This window comes from Anguilla anguilla, chromosome 4 (assembly GCF_013347855.1).
Source record: "Anguilla anguilla isolate fAngAng1 chromosome 4, fAngAng1.pri, whole genome shotgun sequence".
Classification (NCBI taxonomy): domain Eukaryota; kingdom Metazoa; phylum Chordata; class Actinopteri; order Anguilliformes; family Anguillidae; genus Anguilla; species Anguilla anguilla.
Window position 1 is genome coordinate 59560927 of NC_049204.1, and position 26987 is coordinate 59587913.

The 26987-nt window shown below is 44.9% G+C and overlaps 1 protein-coding gene across 3 annotated transcripts in view; it reads left to right on the forward strand.

Moving 5' to 3' along the window:
- Positions 1-26987, forward strand: part of ipo13 (importin 13) — a 37115-nt gene that overhangs the window by 7231 nt on the left and 2897 nt on the right. For 2 of the 3 annotated variants that reach the window (XM_035413410.1, XM_035413409.1), the window contains 17 exons: positions 5989-6114; positions 6487-7097; positions 10197-10337; positions 10483-10624; positions 13937-14103; positions 14518-14638; positions 14900-15047; positions 15383-15564; positions 15698-15724; positions 16239-16373; positions 19756-19905; positions 20361-20441; positions 20549-20686; positions 20807-20903; positions 24449-24501; positions 26035-26101; positions 26650-26708. In XM_035413410.1, coding sequence (XP_035269301.1) covers positions 5989-6114; positions 6487-7097; positions 10197-10337; positions 10483-10624; positions 13937-14103; positions 14518-14638; positions 14900-15047; positions 15383-15564; positions 15698-15724; positions 16239-16373; positions 19756-19905; positions 20361-20441; positions 20549-20686; positions 20807-20903; positions 24449-24501; positions 26035-26101; positions 26650-26708 — 2445 coding nt within the window. The remainder of the gene's footprint in view (positions 1-5988; positions 6115-6486; positions 7098-10196; positions 10338-10482; positions 10625-13936; positions 14104-14517; positions 14639-14899; positions 15048-15382; positions 15565-15697; positions 15725-16238; positions 16374-19755; positions 19906-20360; positions 20442-20548; positions 20687-20806; positions 20904-24448; positions 24502-26034; positions 26102-26649; positions 26709-26987) is intronic. The other variant, XR_004764793.1, reaches the window with a different exon arrangement.

Consider the following 26987-nt stretch of genomic DNA (forward strand, 5'->3'; position numbering starts at 1 on the left):
GCTTAGCCTAATTTTAATGAAAAGTCAAAATCGGGATGTCATGCTCTAGCTGGCTTGCTCTTATTATTACAGACGAATTGCTCTCATTATGATACATAACAGTATTAACACAGTGAACTTTAAAACAGTTAGATGATTGTATTCCGTAAATGCTTGCACTGATCCTGTTTTTCAGTTCCAATTCCCGTTAAATCTGTCCAAAGAAATTATAAATGACAGCTGCTTCTTTGGGCTAAATAATCAAATGATGATGATCATTGTGAGACATATTAGCTTGTGTGGCAAGAAATTGTTTTTGATCAGAATGCCAAAACATTATTTGTATCATTTCATTCCACTAGTGCCACTATTTTATCCCGCTTCTGTTACAAGTGTCATAATAAAATTATGACCAATGAAATTGCAAGTGAATTTGTGTAAAACGCAGATTTTGAAATGTCCTGCGTTCCAAAGACGCTGCATTCTGGGCCAGCACGGCCACTGTCAACTTTATCCTCACATTCTGTGCTGCCATTTTTTTTTTTGAAAATTGTATTTTGCGAGTTCCCGCCCACGTGTGTCTGCTGTGGACGGCATAGACACCGCGTGCACTGGTCGCGGTAGAACTGTGGAAATCTGACCGTTCTTTTTCTCTGTCTTGGCTAAATGTCTGTCTTGTATTTTTGCAGACTGTATACGGAATCATTCATTTTTATGGGAAGTAAAAGAATATTAACTAACTGCCTTGGTGGAGTCATGCTCACTGTGAACAAGGGAAAACCGCCTTGATTTTTTTTTTGTTTTTAGTCTTTCAGGCTTTCAGGCTTTCCCACCTGCTGCTCCAGAGACTGTTTGGAGAACTAATGAGGATAATACCGTTTTGAATGCATGTAAAGGACTACATACAACCTGCAGTTTCACAAGGTTATGTCCACAGAAGCGTGGGAATTAGAAACAGGGTAGAGAAAGCCAGAGGTATTCCAGATGGCCACACAGACAGTCAGACTGTATGCCAGGGTCACAAATACACGTATGTGAGCTACAGCTTTAATACTGTTTCTGAACACAATACACTGCATGTCATATCTACTTTTCCTTTGGTCATTGTTTGTTTTCTTTTGCAAAAAATATTGTATACACTGGTGTGATATAAAGGCTGTGTGTGTGTACGTGTGTGTGCTGATGATGTATAGATAAATATTATTAACTCGTTGCTTGCTTTGGTTAAATAAAAAGCAATGATAAACAAACGCACCGCCTTTTTGAGAAAACAGCATGGTGCAGCGTGAGCCAATCAGATTGAGCACCTCTACAAACTGCCTCGAGGAAAAAAATAAGGCCCTTCTGCACTTTCAGTGAAAAACAATAGGAGACAGAAATGAAATGCAAATATTTTATTACAGAGCTAGCATTTTCATATGGCTGTGCATCAAAAATAAACACTTGCAAAAATGAGCAACAAGCCAGACAGAGGCAGCACTGCCATGACAGACTCCTCATGCTGCCAAATTCAAATGACAAAGCAGTTAGAGAGAGAGAGAAAGAATTTATACATATACAGTCACCTCCAAAATGATCCCAGGGCACCATTGGTAGAGATTAGCAAAAAAGGTTGTGTAAAGTTACACTGATGATGAGCTGTGTTGTGTTTGCACAAATGTGGGAAAACGATATTAAAATGTAACATTTGAAAATAAGTGCAAAGATAACACACTTTATGGCAACAACATAAATGTGAATATGAAGGTGGTAGATGATTCAAATGAGATTAACTTTATAAAAATGTACTGGAAAAAATTGTTATTTGTTTCAAATGTGTTTGTGTATGCATTTGTATATACTGGAAATTGAAAACAAAAATTTTAACAAGTAGGCCTAACAATTTTATTTCCCAGAAAGATAATTACTGCTTTTGATGTTTTCAGTATTTTGTGAATTCTCCCTTTGCAAGGATAAATGTTACTATATGTATTTTTGTCATTTACATGATGCAAACGCAAGTTTGATATTGTATTAAAACCTTGTCCTATTCCTTAAATTAGTGGCCTTTCAGGTTTTAGAGAATTTCTGTGCATCTGTTAACAAATGTTACTCTTTGAAAATGCATTATCCATGCAACTGTATACGAAATCCTCCTAGAATCATTGGAATCGGTTGTTCATGGCAGCACACACAAACACACACACACAGTTATAATCAATATCCATATATATATATCCCCTGCATTAGCTCACCCTTCCTGCATACACGGTCTCAGTTGCCCTTAGACACTGATATCTGTCTGCCACTCTCCTCTGCCATGTCTTACATACTGTATTTTCAATACATAAATCAATGGGCACGGCCATCGTCAAAACAAGTTGCCCGAGGGTTTTGTATAGGCTGATATACCCTATTAATGATAAAGATGAGGAAGAAATGGCATCTAAAGCACAAGGTGATTTCTGTAAATTTAATATCGGTGTAATGGCATATTAGCTTGTGTCTAAGTCACATATACCTGCAAGCGGATTAATTCTAAAAACAGAAGCTCCGACCTTTCCAACTAATCCAAAAGAAATGAATGCAGATCTTGAAGAACAAACAAGAGCTAGTCGGCTGCTTCGGTTTAGTTTGATGCGAGCGTGTCTTTCCCAGTACATATGCTGGCCACAGTTGGTTGTGGCTGCAGCTCTCCACGTTCCTGAGTGGTCGTGTGAAGAATGCAGCTGTGACACGTGCTCTCGGCTCCGCTTGCGTCACCGAGCGGCGATTGACGTCCGGTGGATATCTTTTATATATAACGCTCTGGTAATTGCCTGCCTAGCCAGCCAGGCAGGTGGGGAGGTCGGTAAATGGCAGGCACTGTTTAGGAAGAAGTAGCCTGTCCGTGATCCACAGCCACAGTTTTAATTGGGGAAGCTGTGAGTCAGTTAAGCAAATGAAGATGAGCAATTTCATTAAGTCCTCTGCACACACCTGGAACTCTTGTTTTGATTAATGTCACAGTAGCAAAAAAATAATAATGAAAAGTCCTCATAGCACCGTTTCAGACGTACTGTAAGACTTGGAAGTATTCATATGCTTTATATCTGTCATAGAATTAAATTCTGTCTGTAGAGTGTAGTTTGATTTATGGCATGATTGTGTGTTGTATTTTTTATATTTTGAAACTATATTCTTACAGCCATAAAGAAAAACCGCAGCTCGCAGTGAACTGCTTTGGTTCATCGTGTGATGACGCGATTTCAGGCGGAACAGGTCGAGTGGCCAGGCAGCTGTTTTGGGCGTGTCGCGTCCATTAAGATGCCTGCCGAGTTTCAAGGTCAGGCTTTCTGACCTTGGCTCGGACCTGAGGAGCGAAGGACTGATGCAGAGTCAAATAAGCTTGTATTAGCGGAAGGGCCCTGGCTTATGCACATCCAGAAACCCTGGATGGAGTCTTCCTGCTGGCTGTTTCATTTATTTTCCTGTTTGCTGTCTGTCTGCGTTGCTGCTGGCGGATGCAGTCGTTCACCCCGCAGGACCCAGGGCCGTAAATTTACAGTCATTTCGCTTTGATCGATAATCTTTAATGTTAACAAATGAATAATCGATAGTCGATAATGTAAATTCCATCAGCTAGCCTATATAATTCGCCAGTAAACGTGTGTGTGACGCAAGAGGCAGTAGTTTTCCTGACTCCAGGATAAGCTTTGTGAACGGGTTTATTTTCACACACATTCAAGACCCATTAGATTAAAATCTTTCTTCTACAATGTGAAAGCATAGAACAGTATTTGTTTAGATGTAAATTTTAGCTGTAAAATGTAGGCGAAAAGGCAACTCTCTCTGCTCGGAGAATTTTACGTCTCTTCCTTTTTGCCTGCTACGCTTAACTTGTCTATTAAAACAGTATAAATGTAGCTCAAGGAGATAGTCTTCATGTGTCTTTTAACTAATGACAGATGCGTTGGTGCAGTTACCGTATTGTAACGATCCCACTGATACTGTAGGTCATTATTTCAACTCACCGACAGGCACAGGGCATTGACAAGGCCTAGGGGAGGCCAATAGAACATAGTGGCAAACAGCTTGCCTAGGCACTTGAAACTCCTGAGGAGGAAAATTTGGCAGAGTTTCCATGGGAAATCAATGCAGCAGTCAGTTATAGGTCTTTAAATTGCGACAAAATGTAGTAATGTATTAAGAACGTTGCAATTTCACGATGCCAAAAAGCTGCTGTGTTGCTTACTGCACCGCAAACAGATTTAACCCGGATTTGCAGGTTTTATTTGTTGTCAAGACGCCCGTAGCTAGCAACGGCTAATGGCGCTAGCCCGCAAAATCTTTGCGACTGCAGTCGAGTGTTCAAAGTGAAACCATTTGATTATGGTCAGCTGTCTAACGTTAAGTATACTGTTTGTGGTCATGGCTCATAATGTAGTTGATGTGGCTCCTTATCGGGGGGTTCATTAAGATAGAAGATGTTCGGGAATGATACCTCGGGCCACTGAGTTGGTTCCTTTGTCCACTCTATAACCGTATCAGGGCAGCACTCGAGTCCAATTCGGTTTATTTTGTGAAGATACCTTTGCTGATCTTCGGGAAACAGCGATTCAGTGTAATTTGCTGTCATCCTTCATCTATCACTGTTCTGCATAGCGACCCATCGGAGAGCGAGCTAGCTGTCATTTGCTGACATTCTAATATAATAGCGATGATAGCTAGCTTGATCTACGGTGGATCGCTATGCAGAACCGTGATGGACGCGGGAGTGTTTTCCCCTTAACTGGCTCAGCCTGCATGCCTGTGACGTGTCCCTGACTGAACCCATCGGTCTACAGATATCCAAGCCTATCTCAGTAGTTCAAAATGTGGAGTTCCATCTGGTGGAACATTAAAATCATAACATTTTCTTTGAAAGAGAAATGACGTTTTTGTCCGAAAGAGAAAACATTAGGCGACCCGAAATACGATTATTCTTTTTCATCTTTACGCTTGATCAACCGGAGAGTGTAACAAAGAGTAATCGATCATGAATTATTCGTTTACATCCCAGGTAGCAACAGTATGGTTTATTCCACATAGAGAGAAATTGCACTGCACAGTACAGAATGCAGTGTCTGCTTGGCTGCAATCGCCGTGCACACACACACACACACACACACACACACACACTCTCGTTAGCTCTCTTCTGACACGGCTGGGCAGATGGAAGCTCTGTGTGCTGTGGTCTGAGTCCACCGTTCGGTTTCTTTGCTCTGATCTCTGCCGAGGTCCTCAGAGCCTCACAAAATCAGCACCGGGCTGAACAGGGATCGTGAGAAAATAACGAAAAGAGGCGCTTGATTTCCCACCCGAAACAGCCGTCTGCATCCCTGTTTACACGTAAATAGTGATTCCTCTGCGGTAATGGGGAAAATAACAACTGCTCGTCCAAAGGCTCTGCAACGTGTGTTATTTTTGTTTTGGTGATTCTTTCTAGGAGAAGAGCAACTGCTGTCTTTTCTCACCCTCTCTTTCTCTATCACGCACACACACAAACACACACAAACACACACACGCACACACACACACCATGCTCCTTTCTGTTGCCTGTTCGCGTCTGCATCCACTCTCATTCTCCATCTCCAGGAAGTTTGTTTATGTGTGTGTTTTCATTTACGCACTGAATTCAGTCCGATGGGAGGGAAGGGGGAAGTCATAGACGTGACATAGAATGTTTTGCTAAATGAAGCCTAGCATGTATAGTAACGATTTGGCCACACTCGCACTGTTAGATGCACTGTCCCTCTCACTTGCCCATTGTTCTCATTATGTTGTAAATGAGTGAGTCACTGTCTGCACCCTGAGCCCACCAGAGGAGGATGGGTTTCCCCCTTGAGCCTGGTTCCTTTCCGAGGTTTCTTCCCATCTGCCACCGGGAGTTCTTCCTTGCCACTGTTGCTTTAGGCTTGCTCCTGTTGGGGTTTAGGCCAGGGTTATGATTTGTTTGATTTATTTGATTGATTGATTGATTGAACCTTTTCTCTCCCCACTTCTTTGCAGGCTCTTCACCAGCTGTATTATGACCCCAACATTGACAATAAGAACCTGGCCCAGAAGTGGCTCATGCAAGCCCAGGTGTCCCCACAGGCCTGGCAGTTCTGCTGGGCTCTGCTCAGCCCGGACAAGGTGAGAAAACCCCTTCCTTCCCCATCTCAGTTTCGCACTCGCCTCCGTGCAACAGCCTAAATATCTCAGCAGAATGCACAGTCATTCTCCGAATGTTTGTGGAGATATAAAGGGGAATTGGAAGTCATAAAGTGTGAGCTCGTTGAGAAAGGTTGCACTTGAAACGGAGGGTGAAGTAGTATTGTTCTGCCAGCCGAATGTTGATTCCCTTGCGCAAATTGCCAGGGTCAGGCGGTACAATTTACATTCGAACGGAAAGCGGTTTCGCGGTGTTAGACGGCAGCGATTTAAACCGTCGAAAAAAAGGGAGCCTTGGGGGGGGGGGCGAACGATGACCTGACCGTCGCTGTTGTGCTTCCTTGCTCGGGAAAGGTCCCGGAGATCCAGTACTTCGGGGCGAGCGCCCTCCACACCAAGATCTCGCGCTACTGGGGGGACATCCCGGCCGAGCAGTACGACTCGCTGAAGACCCAGCTCTTCTCGCAGATCGCCCGCTTCGCCTCGGGCTCCAAGATGGTGCTGACCCGGCTGTGCGTGGCGCTGGCCTCGCTGGCGCTCAACATGATGCCGGAGGCGTGGCCGGGCGCGGTCACGGAGATGGTGCGCATGTTCCAGGAGGAGGGCGGCGGGGTGGACGGGCGCGCCCGCTGCCTGGCGCTCCTGGAGCTGCTCACCGTGCTGCCCGAGGAGTTCCAGACCAGCCGGCTGCCCCAGTACCGCAAGGGCCAGGTGCGGGGGGCCCTGGGCCGGGAGTGGGCCTCCGTCTACCCCCTGCTCCAGCAGCTCCTGCGGCAGGCCGACTCCCCCGGCCTGGTGAAGGCCCGCGTGCTCAAGTGCCTCTCCAGCTGGGTGCTGCTGGACGTGCCCCTGAACGAGAGCGAGGGCCTGGTGGAGGACAGCTTCGCCGCGCTGGCCGACCCCGAGCTCTTCGACACCGCCGTGGAGGCCATCGTCAACGCCATCTCCCAGCCCGACTCCCAGAGGTGAGGCTTACCCGCCCCAGATTTAGCGCGCCCCTCTTTGTGATGTAATTGTGCCCGAAAACACCTCGCAGAATCCGTCGTTTGGTGGAATAGCAAAACTAAAGATCACTTGACAGTGCCAAAGAATGAAAAAACAGAAGCAGCGGCAGACAGACTGACGGTTTTTACAGGGAGAAGTCATGGAAACAGTGTTACACAGGTTAAGTCAGCGAGACATTTTTATACAGATTAAATTGCATGTGATTTGGCTGGATAGGTGTTTCCGTCATTGACAGATGCAAGCATCACCATAAGAACCTGAGAGAAACAGCCAAGGTGACACATATTCTCACCTTGAGCTGCTGAGAGCAAGGGTGAGCAAAAAGGAGAGGACTCGAGGGAGGGAGGGAGAGAGAGAGAGAGGCGACAGGGCGGTTCGAGAGAGAGGTGTGATTGAGATAAGAGGCTGGAAGAGTGAGGCAGAAAGTGTGATGTAGGGGAAAGATAGACCACAGGAGACTGAAACAAGGGTGTGGACCGGGGGGCAAGAGAAAGGGATGGAGGGAGCAATGATGGCCAGGAGGGGAGGGGAGGGGTGGGGGGAGTGGGGGGGGGCATTTCAAGGCTGGCTGGCGTTTCCATGGCGACAGTAGAAGGGAACGATGTCTTACGCTCTGGTTGGTACAGACGTGATGAGCGCTTATCTCCCCCTCCCCCTCTGCTGGGGAGAGAGGGAGAGGGAGAGAGAGAGGGAGACGGAGTGAGAGAGAGAGGGAGAGAGAGAGATATGTAACGAGGGAGAACGTACACAGAATGTCCGCATCTCTGTGCATGTACCCAAAGATTGGGTTGATTGAAGCATTAATGGATAAAGCACTGAACTGTTGCTTTGGAAAGATGTCTGCCAAATTAATTAATAAGTAATACCCATAAATAATGTATAAGGATTAGTGATATTTTCCCCGGTGACCATAAATGAATATTGGGCCTAATGCAGCTGCGTGTTCTCTGCGCTCTGTGTAATTATGACTCAGATGGTGTGTAAATTAGGGGAGGATGGTTTGCGGTGACATCACTGCAGCTGTGACATGAGTGAGGGGCATCACATCTGGGCTCTGGCTCGTGTTTCCCCCGGCATCTTCCTGCGGCGCTCCGCCGTCCCTCTCCGCCCGGGGAGGCAGAGTCCGCGGGCGCGCGGTCCGTATCGCGGGACAGGGGCCCTGAAACACAGATGCGCGGGAACGGCGGCAGCGGCGATCGGCGGTCTCGACGGAGCAGACGGGGTGAGAGTGTCGGGGCGCGGCCGGCGGCGGTCCTCCGTTCCCGTGACGCGCGGTTTCCAAGGGCGACCGGGAACTGGATGACGGCACCGATCGATCCCGGGCCGAGCGCCTTTCTCTGCGCTAGCCGCGGCGGGCTCTCGAAGCGGCGCAGAAGTAATGCGCCGCGCGGTATTGGAAACCCAGGGCGGACTTGGCGGTAGTGGGGGTTGGGGTCGGGGGGAGGTCATCAATTTTTCAGCTCCCCGAGGAATTAGTCTTAGTTTTCTCGTGCAGAAAATGTTTCGAGTGGATTTTGAAGTCTCTTTATTTTGTCCTTTCTTTCCACTTCTGTCTTCCTCCTGCCTCTTTAGCTTACCCGGCTTCCCTTTACCCACCTCGTTCTCTCTCACTCCTGCTGTTTAAATACATTACAATCAAGTCATTTGCAAGGATGCAATTGGACCAATTGCATCTTGTTGCCTGGCAACCCCTTTCGTCTGCCTCCCAGTGTCTCGGCGTAATTGCAGGGTGGGGGAAGGGGGAAGCGGGGAGCTGTTTGTCTGAAGCAGACAAGCTGTGTTTCTGGGAAATGGGCGGATGTTGATCTTTATATTCGCGGTACACGGCTGCCCCCCCCCCCCCCCCCCCCCCCGCCGTGCTCAGAGCGGCATGTAAATCCCAAAATATTCTTGGCACACCCCTTTTTTCTCCAGCATGCACCTCTGTTATTTCATCATCTCCAGTTTACTTAGTCATCTCCGCCTCGCAAGCGTGTAGGTTTTCCCAATTAGCTGTCTCTGCACAGTGTGCGAGAGATGCTGTGGCTATTGCTGCACTCAGGAACCTCATTCATTTTTAATAGGAAGCTTTGGTAATGCAGGTCATGCACCCACAGAAAGGAGAATTCTAGCCATTGTCGTAGTCTAATGTCATCTCAGCCTCGTTGTATCAGTGTCGGAATGAGTGTTATTATTCACGATGTGTCCCTTTGACATTGCGGTGATGAATGGAGCATTGCTTTAACGTCGAGCATGCCCTCAGCCTGCAATGTGTCACCAGTTGTAGGTTACGTTGTGTCTCGTAAAAAGTATTTCATAAAAAATTTTTTTAAATGAATGTGAAACTGCTCCATGTGATGATCAAAACCATAACATCTGATTAATTGTGGTTCTCATGACACAAACTGTTGAGCAGTTTGAGGAAAGGTAGTCCTTATAGATGTAAAGACTCCTGGAGAGTTTGTCGGTATTACGAGGACTAGCAGGTTTGGGGTTTATTCAGCTTTTGGTCAGCTTTTCAGCTTCTGGATTTCTGTAGAGGGTCCTCCTCATTTCTCATCTGAGTAGAGGTCATTATTCAGACAGAATAAAATTAAGATGGAATAAAAGATGTAGCACTTGAGGCAAGGGGATGAAAGGGTGGATGTCTGTAGAAGAAGGAGTCCTTAGGCTGAGAGCGGCTGTGATGTATTAGACTGTGGAGGAACAGCTGAGGCTGCAGGAAGACAGAAACAAAGACAATTGATAGAATATTGAGCTGATAGTGGGAGCCGAGTGAAGGAGTAAGATGAAAAAAGAGTGCAAGGAAAGTGGCGAATTTAGTTCAAAGAAGAAAGCGGATGGTATTGCAGAAGGGTGGAAGGTATGGAGACAGTGTTATACTTGGTGTAGCTATGGTAGGATTTCATAAACGTGATGGAGGGAACTGACAGACCCATGACCTCTGAAACTAATGCAGAGAGAAAACCAACAACGGACCGACAACCATGCCTTGGGGAACGCCGGAATAGTGACAGGCACAAGTGTGTGTGTGTTTGCGGCGACCGAATTCATCCGTGTGCCGTTTGTGCGTCGCGCAGGTACGTCAACACGCTGCTGAAGCTGGTTCCGCAAGTGCTGCAGCTGCAGGAGCAGCTGAGGGAGGCCGTGCAGAACGGAGATATGGAGACGTCGCACGGAATCTGCCGGATCGCCGTGGCGCTGGGGGAGAACCACTCCAGGTGCGACCGTCGCATTTATCGCGGCCGTATGCGCTTACGGCCGAACTGTTTAGCTATTGTCTGTCTCACTGTTTTTTTTTGCGTTTAACCTGTGAGAACCGTTTTTAAGTTTTTTTTTTCTTTCTTTCACCCCACTGTGCTGTAGGGCCCTCCTGGAGCAGGTGGAGCACTGGCAGGGGTTCCTGGCCCTGGTGAACATGATCATGTTCTGCACGGGCATTCCTGGGCACTACCCTGTCAACGAAACCACCAGCTCTCTCACGCTCACCTTTTGGTACACCCTGCAGGTAAACCTTCCCCGGAAACACAGACCCCACCAGCTGAGAGATTGAATGTCTGCGAATATCTCTCTCTGGATGAATTTTTTTTTTCCAGTAGGGCTACAACAATAGACCTGTTCTCGTAAGATGTATATTTTTCACATTTTTCAAAAACTGCGCTGCGGTGTCCTTTTTCAGTTGAGGAGACATGATCTTTTCTTCCTGCCTGTATGTGAAATCTTTATATTGATCCTTACTATCAAATAACAGCCTAAATAACAATGTCTGCACAATTGCATTGAGTCACATTTCTTAATAATTACTGTATGGTACTTCAAAATTCACTGGACCCACATCTTTACATGGCCCACATAATAAGTCATGATTTGCCATAAAATGTCTCTGCTGTTGTAGAGGTGTTTCAGAACATGACTAACCGTTTGCAGACTAAGCAAAAAACTCATGTGCACTGAGGATGTTAAAAAGAGAATTTCAATTTAGAACATTGTATTTTTATGATTTATGTTTGATTACTGTCAGCTAGCATTTCAAAACAATTGAAATGTTCTCCGTACTGCTTTGGTTGCCATGCTTATTTTTCACGGAAGCAAGCCGATTACGCAGCTTCTAATGTATCCAACACGCCTCTAATCCTGTTGGGATCAGAGATATACCTGAAAGCACTATAGTCCATAATAAGCGGGTGATAAATAACACTGGAAAAAATACCTTGTAATACAATTGTTTTCATTCGAGGCTTCCAAAGCTAAATTCTCATTCTAGCCGCCCACAGTTCCCCATGAGTGCTTTCTGTTTGGATGTGAAATTTTTCATGGCTGGAGATTTACATTTTCTAAATGCGGTCTTTGAAGCACGGTAATCAGTGGAGCCATGCCACTGCACTGACCCCTCTCTCCTGCGAGAGATATTTAGATAACCTGCTTTAAATTGGCCATCTTGTCTGATCTCATCTGTGAAATTGGTCATGCCACTAAGTGTTTACTTGGGAACCTACCTGTTTTTTGAGGACGGCATTACCTGTTCAGACAGGAGAACCGCACTCAGAGTGAGCACAGATTACTTCAGGGCTAATAGCGCCATTGTTTTGTTATTTTTTAGTGAGACTTGGGGGTGACAGAAGCTTTTAAGTATATGGTACAGTAGTATAACAAAGACCAGATTGAGTGAGTTTAAAAAAAAAAAATCAGTTATGTTTGAAAAACTGAACTGAACTTTTATTGTTGGCTAATCAGTATGAGAATGCTTGTTACCAATTTATATTCCTGTTATTTACGTCTTTACTCTAGAAGTGAAGTCCACTGCCTTATTCTGGAAGTGACATCAGCTTTACAGCTGTCACACGGATTAGGTCATATTATTTATGTCACTGAGTCAATGTTAAAATAATTAGTTGCTGTATCGTATCCTGAATTGAACACAGATTTTTATAAGCATACATGGTAGTGCGAGTCCATATCCATATGTTTTTATTTAAAGATATCGTGTTTTTGGGATCAAGGGTCTCCTCGAGTTTCAAGCTCTTTTTCTCTCCAGAGAGCACCCGGTTTCTCCAGGAATCCATTTCCTAAGTGAGGGTGTAATGGGTAGTGGATGCAGTCTGGGCAAAGTACACACAAAGCAGCCCATCCCTCTGTCAGCATCACTGTAATTCTAAGCCCTCGATCAATACTGCCTCCTGAGTCACCGCACACTGACTGGTCTGCAGCATTCGGCAGAGTGGCTTCCGGGACCTGAGAGCATTGCTACCCAAAAACCATCCATTTAGAAGTGACAAGCGAAGCTCAAACACGAGTGCAGATAATACAGATTCAAATAAAATCCGCACCCTCCAATTTCGTTCTCTTAATTCCTCTACTCTTTTTCTGATTCCGTTATTTTTTCGTTAGTCCACTAATAGGATTTTAAAAGCAGCGGATAGCTACGTTTGTGCGTATGTATAATGGAATGCAAAGCTATTAAGTGGCCGCTTCCTGAGACGAGCAGAATTGAATGAGCGCGTGAGAGATAATGTATGCTTATCTCTCGGTACAGAACTCCGTGTGGCCGGAAGCTCGGTTACGGTTTTGTGCCGGAAGATCTGTGCCGTCGCGAAGCAGAGCGATGAAAGGGACGGACAACCCGTTTTTTAAATCTACGGTTTCGGCCGGGGGGATGGAATATGACGGCTTTTCAGAATTTAAAAAATCCGTTTGTCGTAGAAGTATTGTGGTATTAAAAAGATAGGCACCGTGTCTCTTCTCTGTCACTCTACTCTCTAGATTGAAAGGTCTTCGACTTGACCGCTTCCCTGTGATGTAGAATGAAACTACCTACTCCTCGCGAAACCCTGCAACGTGCTGAGTCGGGCGAATGTGCAGATGAATCACGGCAGCCCACAGCGCTACCAGTCTGAACCAAGCAGAATATATTTGCGATAGAACACCCGCCAAAAATGCGTTGACGTACAAGATTGTTAAAAATATAAGTAATGTTAGCTAGTTGATAATTTATTTAATAAATAATCACTGTCATTAAAATAGAAATACATCCAATTGCTGTTAGACAAAAACGGGTGCAGACGGTTATCCAGAGCCGGTCCTTAGTATAGGTGACAAAGACGGTCGCCTTGTGTGCCATCCGTCGGAATGGGTACTAACCGTCTGGATGGGCGCCAAGCAACAGAGGCTGACAACCTTCCTCGGTCTGCAATTAAGCAGTCACTCTACACCCAACCCCCCCCCCCCCCCCCCCCCCCCCAACCCCCAGCGACTGTTACTGGCTATGAAGGTAATGGGTTTGAATGTGGATTTATGCCAGCTACATAATTCAGTTACCTATAATTAAAGTCATATTCCAAAGTGTTTCCAGCTTGCATGGTGGGCTCTGAAGGCTTAATTCCAGCTGAGCCGGCACTCCATGCCCCTGTAGCATCGAGAGCCTCCATTTGCTTCTTCTAGGTAACCGCTAAAAGGAATCAAATGGAGTTTGTGAAGAGAAAACTGATGCTTGCATTTACTTGCAGGTCAAAGTTAAAGAAAAATGTTCATTGAATACAGGCCTAAATCTAGATGCCCTTGAATACAGACATTCAAGCCATCTGGGTTTTTTTTATCGCATTTTCTTCCTGGCCCCACCCTACATTAGTGTCTCTACAGTTCTGTGGATGGTTTTGACACTCGGACGTATGCTGCTGTCTTGCAGCTTTAACATGCACTCCTTTTACTGGTCCTGATTCAATGCAAACTGGCCCATTTTATCCCATGCGTAACTAATTTCAGAGTCGCGTTCTGGGTGCTTATGTCCGAATGTTCCCCTGACCGTTTGGCCCCTGTATTTCAGGATGACATCATGTCGTTCGAGGCGGAGAAGCGGGCGGTGTACCTGCAGGTGTACAGGCCCGTGTACTTCCAGCTGGTGGACGTCCTGCTGCACAAGGCCCAGTTCCCCACTGACGAGGAGTACGCCTCCTGGTCCTCCGATGAGAAGGAGCAGTTCAGGATCTACAGGTTTGGACCCAGTTTGCGTGTGTCTGTCACTATGTGTCTGTACCAGACCTGGGTAAGATATGTATTTGTTTTGTATTCAAATACTTTTCTACGCTTTCTACTGATCTTGTCTGGTGTATTGGAACCAATGAAATACTCTCGAAAAGTGCAAACCCCACCTTCTGGTCATATTGGTAGGCTCAGTTACACCAGGCAAGATCAATAGAGCACAGAAAAGTATTTGAATCCAAAACAAATACGTATTTGTGTGGTCTGGTCTGTGCACAAAGTGAGGTCAGGTAGAGCAAAGGGATTAGCATTGTCTCTATGAGAGGGTAATTGAACGAACTGGGGACAGGTAATTAATGTACAAGTTTAAATTTGATTGAGCCACAGCTGTATTTGCAGCATTATGGGACTGTGTGTGTGTTGCAGGGTGGACATCTCCGACACCCTGATGTACGTGTATGAGACGCTGGGAGCCGAGCTCCTCAGCAACCTGTACGACAAGCTGGGGAGGCTGCTGACCAACACCGAGCAGCCCATGTCCTGGCAGGTCAGTGACCCAGCCGGCACGGGTGAACCCTCAGACCTGTACACATCTGCCGAGTTTATCAGGCTGAGCAACGGTGGTAATGATAATGAACTGACTAGGCAGATTCATACTGAATATGAATTTGAGTGCAATACTGTACGTCACAGTAAGGCTGTTGTATTGTAATAACCTAGCTTTACTGCGCCTGAGGAAAAGCGATACTGAAGCATAAATACAGAGGCGTAGTTTGATGTCTGTCTGTCTGTCTGTCCACCCATCCAGCACACTGAAGCACTGCTGTACGGGTTCCAGTCCATCGCGGAGACGATCGACGTCAACTACTCTGACGTGATACCCGGGCTCATCGGCCTGATTCCTCGCATTAACATCAACAACGTTCAGCTCGCGGACACCGTCATGTTCACTATAGGTAGCGCACCTCTGCCCTCCTCTCATTTTCATTCATCAGTCGCTCATCGAAGTATCGTGGGGCAGTTCGGTGAGCTCATCAGATTCTAGTGAAATATTCAGCACGTCATTTCATACTTGCCGAGTGGAGTGAGTCATTCAGCAGAGTCTCTCTCTCTCTCTCTCTCTCTCTTGGCCTCTGTCTCTGTCTCTCTCTGCCTCTGCATCTCTCTCCTTTTCTCTCTCTCTCTCTCTCTCTCTCTCTCTCTCTCTCTCTCTCTCTCTCTCTCTCTCTCCCTCTCTCTCTCTCTCTCTCTCTCTCTCTCTCTCTCTCTCTCTCTCTCTCTCTCTCTCTAGGTTCTCTGGCAGAGTGGTTGGCCGATCACCCGGTCATGTTGAGCAGCGTCCTCCCGCTGGTACTGGAGGCCCTGGGGAACCCCGACCTCTCTGTGTCCAGCGTCTCCACGCTCAAGAAGATCTGCCGCGAGTGCAAATACGACCTGCCCCCCTACGCCACCAACATCGTGGCTGTCTCACAGGTCAGTGGGCTGTGGGTTCAGGTTACACTGGAGATATGTGGAACAGTGATTGTATGAAATACTGTCTCTGGTGTCTTATGACAAAATGTTATAATAAATATAATATTTTGTATTTATTATGTCCTCTTCACAGGAGGTGCTCATCAAACAGATCCATAAGGTCAGTGATTAAAAGTCTATCTCTCTCTCTCTCTCACTCTCTATATCTCTATTTCTCTGTCTCTTTACCTCAAGGAGCCTCAAGTCCCTGTGCACACAGCCAATCATCATCTATATACTTTATATATGTCAAAAACCAATCTTAAGATAAGATTAGTAGCAGAGGTTAATCAGCTTGACTAAAGCCTAATGATGTAAACAGTGTGTCCATGAATCAGAGCTTAAGCAGTTTGTGTCTGTCTGATGACCAGAGTGTAAGACATCTGTCTCTCTGCACACAGACCAGTCAGAGTGTATGATGTCTGTCTCTCTGCACACAGACCAGTCAGTGTGTAAGACGTCTGTCTCTCTGCACACAGACCAGTCAGAGTGTAAGATGTCTGTCTCTCTGCACACAGACCAGTCAGTGTGTATGATGTCTGTCTCTCTGCACACAGACCAGTCAGTGTGTATGATGTCTGTCTCTCTGCACACAGACCAGTCAGAGTGTAAGACGTCTCTCTCTCTGCACACAGACCAGTCAGTGTATGTGGCTGATGCAGGCTCTGGGCTTCCTGCTCTCCGCCCTGCCCGTGGAGGACATCTTGCGGAATCTGCACTCGCTCATCACCCCCTATATCCAGCAGCTGGAGAAGCTGGCCGACGAGACGGTAAGGACTGAGCGCGCTCAGTGCGGTCACCGCAGTGGAGAGCTCCAGACGCAGGGCTTACTGTAGACCGTGGGTACATAGAGGTGCTCCTTTCTGCCCCTGCACAGTGCTTCCAGAAGGCTTTAACCGCCCCCTCCCCCCCCCACCACCCTCCCGAGCATTCTCACATTTTTGGCCCATTTCTCCTCAAAATTCTTGTGCATTGAAATTTATTTTTACCATTCACCAATGCAGTGAATACAGCACATTTATGACACAATTTTTTAAATGAAAGACTTGCTTTTCTCATTTACAAAAGTATGCGCCCCCCCACAGAGTCAGTACTTTTGTAGTTGGGCTTCGGGCTGCAAGTCTTCTTGGGTATGTATGTTTGAACATATTTTTTTCATAATTTTCAAGATTTTATTTTTAATAAAATTATTAAGCCATCTGAATACTTAATTTCATTTTGACAATGAGAGATACAATGAAAGTTACTTGTATAAGAACAGAAAAAATGATACATGTTTTAATTTGACTTTGCAGCATGGCAAAAAAAGAAATTATCAATTGAGGTGAACACTTTCTGAAGGCACTGTGTATTGGCCAATAACATGCCACTTTTTCCCTTTTTGGACTGTAGCCTTGGAAACAGGTTTCGTCTCCATGTGGTTCCACTGATTTAGCTCATTTCACAGTGGGTCCAGATTGGCCCTCCCCCTCACTCAAAAACATGACAGTACACACCAACCAATCAGCATGCATCATGCGCCTAACAGAAATACACCAGAATGTTTAAATTATTCTGTCACAAAATGTATTAATGATCGTCTCAGCTGTTCAAATTATTCATATCAGCATGTACGAATAATTAGTGGTTTAACTCGGGGTGCAAACTTTGTCTTCTTTCTCAAACATTTTAAGTGAGTACCTGAACAACAGCTCTGTCCATTAATAAATCCGTTGTTAATATTTCTTCATGAAATGGTTACGGCAGGCAAAAAGACAATGGCCAAGTCCAAATCAGTGCACTTGCCTACTACTAAGTATACAAGTTGTATACTCATCAGTAGGTAAGTGTGCCGATTCGGACACAGCCAACGTCTCCCTTGCGAAAGCTGACAACACTGACACCTTGTGGGAGGAGGTACAAAAACGTTACTGTACTTTTCATAATGAAACCGTGCTACAATCTTTAGTTTTAAGCAAACTCATTAAAATATAAGAGCTGCCTATGGTTTATAACGCCTCAGTAGTCATTAATCCGAACAGAAGGCGCAGTGACATTTAATTATGCGTGCTCTGACGCAGGTACACTTATTTTTGCGCTTCGGGCTCTAGCTCGAGTGCTGTCTTCTGTTAAAGCTTCAGTCCTCATCTCAAAAAGCCTTCATAGCTCAACCAATGAGCCTCTATTTTACGCTACGTCCTAAACAGCATGGTCCCGCCCTCCCACGTTCTTTTGCCCCGTTTCTAAAATGGCATCTTCCCCTCCGCTTACCCCTCCCTGCTGGACTCATATTTTGGAAGAAGACAAGGCAGCCAGTAACAGATGTGTCTCGTGTAAATTTAATTGAATATTTGTGTTCTCCTCGAAAAGGAGAAGGCCTGGGGGAAATGCCGTTGTTGACGCAGAGTCAGGAATAACTGTGTTACCATGTCAGTGTTAGATGGCAAGGAGACAATGGACCACAGCAGATCCAGTTCATTTAGCACCCTTCAGTTAAATGTGTTCCTGTCGAGTGGCCTATTAACATTTTATGCATATCCGATATATTCCTGTTCTGATTGATATCTGAGAATTTATATCTGTTTACATAATTAATTAGAAGTTAATTTTAGGTTCACAGCACTCCAGGTCCAGGGCTGATGAGCACTGCTGTAGTTATTGTAGTTTCTCCACCACTAAAGCGTATGGAAAATTATATAGTATGTTAAATATGAAAATTAATATATAAATATAACAAGCATTTAATCTATACTGAATTATAAATTCACCTGCAACTCAGGCTGGTGTGCAGTATATCATGGAAAAAGTTATTTTACTGACCAAAAATAAAACTTCTTAGAAATAAAAAATATCGAAGTATACTAAAGAAAAAAAGTAAGAATCTTTTCATTCTTATTTTTTTCTTTAAATATGTTGAAACATGACAGACCCAAACATGGAAGCTCAGTTGTTGTGCCTCTGCCTTTGTCTCAGTCAGCGTCCCCGAGGTCTCCCTCATAATGGAGACCCATTGGGATTTGTAGTTTTTTGCAGGTCTGCACATTCAGATCTTCACTGTAGCACTGGCTGAAACCTTAATAGCAACTGTGCCGTGCATCTTCTGCTTTAAAATACTTTAAAAGACAAAAGAAAAGAGAATAAACTTTCCGTTTCATTTCAAAATGACTAATATTTTAAACTGTTTTGCAAGTGCAAGTGCTAATTGTTGTGTCCTTGGTATGACACCAGCTATACCGATTTTCTTTAGTGCTTCATTGCTGTATTATGGCAACTCCCACGTGGGGCATCCTTGTAGGCTCGCCATAACAACCCAATTTTCTATGAAAATATTTTCCTGAGTGTTGAAGTCTCCATTTAATTTGTACTAGACGTTTTGTGATGTGTATTCAGAGAAATGTCTGAAGATAGTCTGTTAGATTTTGCCTTATTGTCTGATTTATGCAGCTCCTTACCCTCTCGTTTTAAGCTGCATATGTGCAGAAGTATGCACACGTGTGTGTGTGTGTGTGTGTGTGTGTGCGTGCATGCATGTGCGTGTACATGTAGGTGTTGTCCATGGCATTATATGCAGTCATTCCAGAAGGTGACATGTTTGTCACCAGGGCAAAAGATATCACTTCCCACTGTTGTGGAGGAATTATGTTGTAATTATTGCTAATGACTTTGCGATTACTGTTGTCACCCTGAGAGAACTGATGGTGGGGGTCGGGGAGCCATTCCTCATTTTTCAACCTCAAGGCCAATTGTAAGGTTTTGGGTCATCTAAATACTATACATCACTGAAAGATCACAATAGCTATTTCAGGAACACATGGTCATTATGAAATTAAGGCTGTATACGTCTCAACGGTGCATTTAAAATGGCCCCTCATCCCTCTATCCCTCTGTACCCACGAGCTGAGAGGCTGGTGGCATTGCTGTGGGATACACTGTACCTTCTGTTCCCCAGGCTGTGACAGGCTGCCTGCGGAACAGTCTGTTCCTTCTCTCCTGGAAGGACGGGACTTTCCCTTGATCTGAGAGGACATAAAATGGGGCTATTCGGTCTTCAAATATTGGAAAATAACTGGCAAGATAACTGACCGTGTATCCCTATTTTTGTATAGTCTGTCTCTCTCTTTCTCACACATCCTCTAATGCTTTTTTTTTTTTGTTTGTTTGCTCTTTCTTCAGCCGAACCCCTCCAATAAGCTGGCCATCATCCATATCCTGGGGCTCCTGTCCAACCTGTTCACCACGCTGGACATCACAAAGCAGGAGGACGAGTCGGGCGAGGGCACGCCGCCGGTCAAAACCACCCTGCCCCAGTTGGGTCCCAACCCGGTGAGTCGCCCTCACGGTACTGTGGCCCTTCTCCGGGAGCTGAGCTGCTTTTAATCATTACATTACATTACATCACAGGCATTTAGCAGACGCTCTTATCCAGAGCACAACTTTTTACATAGCATTTTACATTGTATCCATTTATACAGCTGGATATATACTGACGCAAATCAGGCAAAGTACCTTGCTCAAGGGTAACACGGCAGTGCCCCATCCGGGAATCGAACCTGTGACCTTTAGGTTACAAGCCCAGCTTCTTACCCATTATACTACACTGCTGCCCCCAATTTTTGTGCATGCAAGGAAAATTGGAACGATTAGTTCCTGCGATGTGCGAAGTTTTCCCAACTGTAAAATACAGTTTAGGTATTAAAGAGTATACTATAGATAGTGAATGTCTTGGCCCCACATACGTAGCCTCAGTTGATGGTAACGTCTGTGTCTGTGTCCCGGAGGTGGTGGTGGTGCTCCAACAGGTCTTCGCTCTGATCCAGACCGTTCTGAGCAAGTGGCTCAATGACTCGCAGGTGGTCGAGGTGAGACCGGGGACGAGCTCCCGCTGTCCCATATCCTTGCTGCCTCACCTTCTTTCTTCCGCTGGCTAAGCTGCAGCAATTTTCACCTCGGTGCCTTTCGTTTGCAGGCGGTATGTGCAATCTTCGAGAAGTCGGTGAAGACTCTCCTCCATGACTTCGCCCCCATGGTGTCCCAGCTGAGCGAGATGCTCGGTCAGATGTACAGCACTATCCCACAGGCCTCTGCTCTGGACCTCACGCGTCAGGTGAGTCTCTCCGTCAGCCCACGCGTCATCACAGCCTCTGCTAGTGCTTGAGCGTTTTTCACGCAATAGTGCCGTGACACATCAGGTGTAAATTGTGGTGTCCTTGACCTTGTCTTCCAGATGGTCCACATATTTGCCAGTGAGACGGATCACTTTCCTCCTATCAAGGCCCTTTTTGAACTGGTAACATCTGTCACCCTGTCCATCTTTCAACAAGGTATGGGAAAAAAGCAGGGGTCTGGGGGGGGCGGGGGCATGATTGTGGAGAAACTGCTCAATTTTTGTTGCCAAGAAGTGCTTAAGATACTGGAATAGTTAACGGTATGCCGTACAGTCCGGCTGCAGAAGACCTGTCTGATGTTTGATGCATTTGTACTCTGGGGAAGTGTGTAATGTAACTGGGGCTGAAGGATGAGAATGAGTGTCCGGTTTCCCAAGGTTGGAAAGGGTGTAAAGGGGCAAAGTGAGAAGAAACGGAATGGAGGTGCCCTCACATGAGGCAGCTGCACTTTCTTTGTCTGCATCACTCCCATCCTTTCAACAGCTACCTGTAAAGCGGACCCTGGAAAGCAGAGATGATGTTATCATCCATGATCTAAAGCTGTTTCCCATGTTTTAAAAGGGGGGTTTTTTATTGACTTAAGGACAGTGTCAGTCCTTCTTTTGGTTTTGCCAAATTTAAAGCACAACAATGTGGACTGCTCAGAAGCACATTGCATTACAACACTTTGTAATTGTCTTGCCCGTACCCAGAGAAGGGGACATGTTTAGACCATCATTATTCTAACTAGGCTGCACACTCATCATTAACAAAGTTTAAAAGGCCTGACGACCTGAATCTCTTGAGACTAGAAGGTTAAGATGTGAACATGGAAATTTAAAGACCCCGTGCAGTGATTTTTATTTTTAAAACTTGAAATGCTGTAATATAAGCTACAGTAATGTTCTTGTGGTTTCATGGCCAAAAAGATTTGAAATATGAATATAAGTATATTTGGGCTGTCTTGGTGGAGACTCCTAGTTCTTAATTAACTTACATCATCTATGTGGTAACAGTTTATAAATATTTATCAGATCTTAGCCAGACTTGCCTGCCTGTTGCAAGTTAGTTAAAATGCAGAGGTCTGTATTTTAACTGACTTCTAAAATGTCACATGATTATGGTAGCTAGCTAGCTATAAAAACGGTAGTGAACTTTTATAAATTCAGAGAGAAAAATATTAACCAATGATTAGCACAGTGTTTTAGTAAGCTAGGTTTAAGATGAACAAGCAAGCCTGCAGTCTGACTGCCTGTTTGAAAAGAAACACGCACAACAGCCGCCAGAGTAACCCTCTCGAAGTAGCGTGGGGCCGGTGAAATATGTGCATACTCATATTTTTTCAATTGAAAATGAAAATCAGAAGCAGTGCTGTTTTCTGATTGTAAAGGTTGACGTGCCAAATTCAGTTTGCCTGCATCGCAGTATACAGTCCCCCCCAGGGGGAGAATCTTATATTCTTTACATTGTCTGAACACAGTGATATGAATTGATGATGGACAGCAGCAGGCTGTGTTGTACCTATCTATGGAAAATCAAATAACCAGAACAGATTACATTTTAAAAAATCATCTTAAATGAAAGGGCTGGTTAAGTTTTCTTCTTGATGGCTCGATAGTTCAGAGACTGTGAAACTATACGGAGAACTTTTAACTAATATCAAGCAAATTTTACTTTAACCAACAGCCCAGGCAGACTTCTGCTGCCAAGAAGAACTCATAAGTACAGGGTGTGTCTTAAACGGTCTGAATTGCGCTGCTGCTGTATGTTATCCTGCTGGGTGCACTCTGTGGTGCACAGTTCTGTATATTCCGTCCAGTGGCTGAGGTAATTCTGGCTCTTCGGGGCCCAAGCCTGGAGCACACTACACTCTTGTGCCCTGCAATTTCTGTCGTGATTCATGAGGAATCTCAGTGCGAGCTTTGATGAAATTGTACCTCAGCTTGACACCCGAGTGGGGAGTCATGGACTATGAGTGCTACAGTAGTAATCATCACCTTTCAAGCTGCTCATGGATATTAAAGGCTTTTGAATGAAAATCCTCCTAAGTTTTAATCTTGTGGCATCTTTCAGGAGATGGAAATGAATCGTGAAAAACAACCTTCCGGTGATTTGCACAAATAAGCACTCATGAGTTTACTAATTACAGTTTTTATTCAAAGCTGCAGTCCGTGGCTTTAAGTGTGCCAATCAACTGCTAGCTACTAAAAAAGCATCTAGATGTGGCTGCCATCAATTTTCAGTTGATCATATCCGTTAGTACAGTTATTTTCCTTTTCACATTTCATGTTGCACAACCAGGTGCCAATGACTTAAAGTAGCATTTGAAGTAAGAAAAAAATTAGGTTATTTATACAGCTTACTTTGAAAACTTATTTTTTGCACTTTTAGAAGAAAACTGGAAATGCCACAGAAGATGGATTTAAACTTAAAAAGATTCAAAATAAATCTAAAACGGAATGTTATGCAATTATGCTTTACGATCCAAATGAGAAATGATTTTGAAATAATTCTTTTTTAAATAAATGTTTTCCTGTTTGATAAGCTGCTTTTGAGAAAACATCTCACTTAGTTATCTATGTGTAGTCAGGTAAAAGCTCAATATTGCTATCCCTAAGTATGATAACCTTGTAGGACAGCATCATGTAGCTCCAAATTTGCTGAAGAGTTCTGGAGTGGTGACTCTGTGCACAATCCTCCATTTGAAAACTGATGGTGCATCACCACAACTCCTCTGATTTGGCTGTTATGCAGGCCTGACACCTGTGATTTTTGGAAAGTCTTGTAGTGTGTCCCAGGCCATACGGTGAGACTGCTTGCTTCCACATCTCTGAACAAATGTTTTTCAGGGCCATCGTTCAGGTCCCTGTCCACATATGGTCAGCGTATGTGTTTTTTCATAACCTTTCCCAGAAAATTAATTGGCCCTTAATGCCTTAATTAAGTACAATTAATTTGAATTCAGGTGTGCACACATAACCTATTCCTGTGTCTTCCTACATTTGATTTTATGAGTGGTGGGTGGAATTTACATCTTTGTCACTTTTCAGAGTCAAATGTAAAGAGTCAAAATGTAACTAAATAAAATAATTGTCTTCCTTTTCATATACAGTACTAGCTAGGTAACAAGCTGCACGGGGACTTTAACCTTTTTTGAGCAGGTTCCCTCTCGGCCTGTTGGCTGTGAAAGAGGCCGTGTAAAGTCTTGTTTGGAGCATGGGAACTGCTCGGGGAGGGGAGCTGGGACAGCCTGCCATCCTGCCCTTTGAGGAGGAAGCCGAGGCAGTTACTGGGGGCGGGGGGCATTCATATTTTGGGGATGGGGCCTGGTTTGGGGGAGGGGGGTGGGGTGGGGGGTGGGGGATGTGGGTTTGCGATTGAGCTTTAAAAATATAAATAAAAAAGAAAACGTCACAGTAACAGGTGCCTCCTGGGTTCCCACTCCAAACCCACTTTTGTTCTTTTAGGTTTGTTCTTTTTCTCTCGTTACTTCTTTTTCCGTTCTTCCAAACTGACCCATCTCCCGTCCGTTTCTGTTTACCTTTCTGAGACTGCTTCCAAAGCTTCACATGCCCTGTTTCTACCCTTGTTTTACTCACGTGTGCAATTATTTCAATGATATTTTTTCTGTTTGCTTTCGTTTCCACATGACTGTTAAATCTGTTCAGTTGCTGTTTGTATATTATTATTATTTCTTAAGTTACATCTTTATTATATTTTAGGGCCCAGGGATCATCCTGATATTGTTGATTCATTTATGCAACTCCAAGCTCAGGTGTGTTTTTGGTTTCTTATTTCATTCACTTTCGGTTTCTCTCTCTTTCTCTCTCTCTCTCTCTCTCTTTCCCCTTTTCTCTCTCACTCTCCTGTTTGTTTGGGTCTGTGGATGACCCTCATTCCAGCAGGGCCATGGAATTGAGTCATGGGGTTGCCATTGGGGGATTGACACTGTCTTTCCTCCAATCCTGAGGGTTCTAATTTTTTGGCTCCACCTGGAAATGCCAAGTGAACATTTCAGGGGGCAGAAGGCCTGCACCGAGCTGGGAACACTGTGACCCAGAGTTGGTGTCTGTAGGATGGTGTATCGCCACGCAGCTGGACGGACAGTTTTACCTGGGCTTCCTCTTAATTAATGGAAAATATTGGCCCGATATGGTGAGAGGTTCACATTCATGGAAGGGCATAGATGTGACTCACGGTCCTTTATAGCTGCATCAGGGAAGGGACACGCTCAACATTTCCTAGTTTCTGAAGGAACACTTGCCACTGTTCTATTTCGGTTACCTAATGATTGTCGGAGAATGAGGAACTGGAATAATACGTTGAAAGAGTTACGCAGTAGTAGCATAGACTTCTACAGTGATTGAAGACTGCAGCGTTTGAACAGTTAAGCTTCCTTTGCTCTGCTTGTTACCAGTGCGCTGTTTTATTGGCATTGCATTGTTCTGTTGGTTAGCACATGTTCAAAGCAACAGTGAAACTGAAGGAAGGACTTGGTAATCACACTATATAGTTTATGTAGGTCACAGAGGTGAACAGGATATATGGTATCTAAACAAAATATGTTTCAGTCTTGCTAAGAAGTCTTGATGTTGTTCGTTTAGTGCCTTGATTGAGTGAGCAGGGTATGTAATGGAGAAATGGAGAAAGTTTGAGGTGGTGCTCAGGTTGTTGGTGGCCCAGCCGGTGGAGACAGACGGCTAAACAGACAGACAGACGGACAGACAGTAGCCATCACAGTAATCCCACCTCGGTTAGAACCATAAACCCCTATCCCCAAGTCATTCCAGCCCTAAATCAAAGCCTAAATTAATTAATGACTCAGTTAATTAATTCAATTGGTGGTCCTCAGTTTTTTTGTTTTTTATTTCTCAGTTCTCATTTTTCCTCCTTTGTATAAATCTGAAATTCCCATCTGCCCCTTGTCCCTCTCTCCTTTCATGCTGAATAATTTCTTTAAAGCATCAGGTGTATTTATCCGTATGTGTTACTTACGGATTTCTGTTGCATATTCAATCAAAGCAGAAAAAAAAATATGATTGGAATGAAATGACAACAAAACGAAAAAACAGTCATCATACTTTTAATTTACTTAAGTTAAATTTTGATGTTTGATTTTTGCAGTCTGTTCCTTACCTGATCTGTTTGCATTTGATGAGTTTGTATGAGTTCTGTTGTTTCCTTTTGGGAAGGCTAGATTCAGACAGACAAAGAGGGCAGGAAGGTGCGGGTGGGGGAGACAGAGGTTCCTTGAGGAGGGTGGGGGGAGAGGTGTCTGCCTTGTTCAATCGATCTGTCTGCTTCGTAGGCTCTCAAACGGAAGCCCGATTTATTCTTGTCTGAGAATCTCGACGTGAAGGCGGTGTTCCATTGCGGTAAGTGTCGTGGGTTCCTGCGCACACTTCATAGCGCTCTGACCCCAGGACCCGTACACCACCACACCGCCCGTGTTCTGCCTGACACACTGCTAGGGTGCGGGCCCGGATCCCACCTGGGCCCGGGTGCATGCGCTGTGTTTCAGCACCTGGTGCCGCACACTCAGTGTGAAAACGTGACTGTGCAGACTGTGTAGATGTAGGCAAACAGCCCAAAGACATATAAACCGGGGTCACTGTACTGCAGCATTCGCCACTACTCAAAAAATATACAATGCATGCTAATAACCACTCATAGTGCTATTCACAGTGCCTTGCTAAGTTATAACAATGAGTGTATACTACAGCAGAACATGTCAGGCTCCGTGTTTACTGCCAAGAAGATTAATTGTCTGTAATTGGAGCGGAGAATGAAGGAATGCCCCTGTATTTACACAGGCAATGTTAGTGTGAGCGTGCTCTGCAGGCACTTGTGTCTGTTGTTAAACTGCTGAGGGTTAATGTCGGCTCACTGAATCACAGCCAGCCTTTCTCCACTGCTCTCTCAGGAGTGCTGTCGCTCAAGTTCCCGGAGGGCCCCACAGTCAAGTCCACTTGTCTTTTCTTCGTAAGTATACGTGCGCAGAATGAGCATCCAGGTTTTTTCCCTGTGTAAAAGCGAAGGGATGTTTGTTATAGACTGTGCTGGTGTGTTCCCTGTGCAGTGAAGATATGATGGTTGTTAATCCTGGGGTTGTCACTCCTGGGTATTGGCAGTGTACGCTTATTTTTAGTCATAGACACAAGTCCTAACCCCCTGAATTGTAACAGCCTGTTAAGCGTTCTTAATTACATAATGTCTATTGTGTGATAATTTACCCTGTTAAACCCACATTATGTCAGAAAT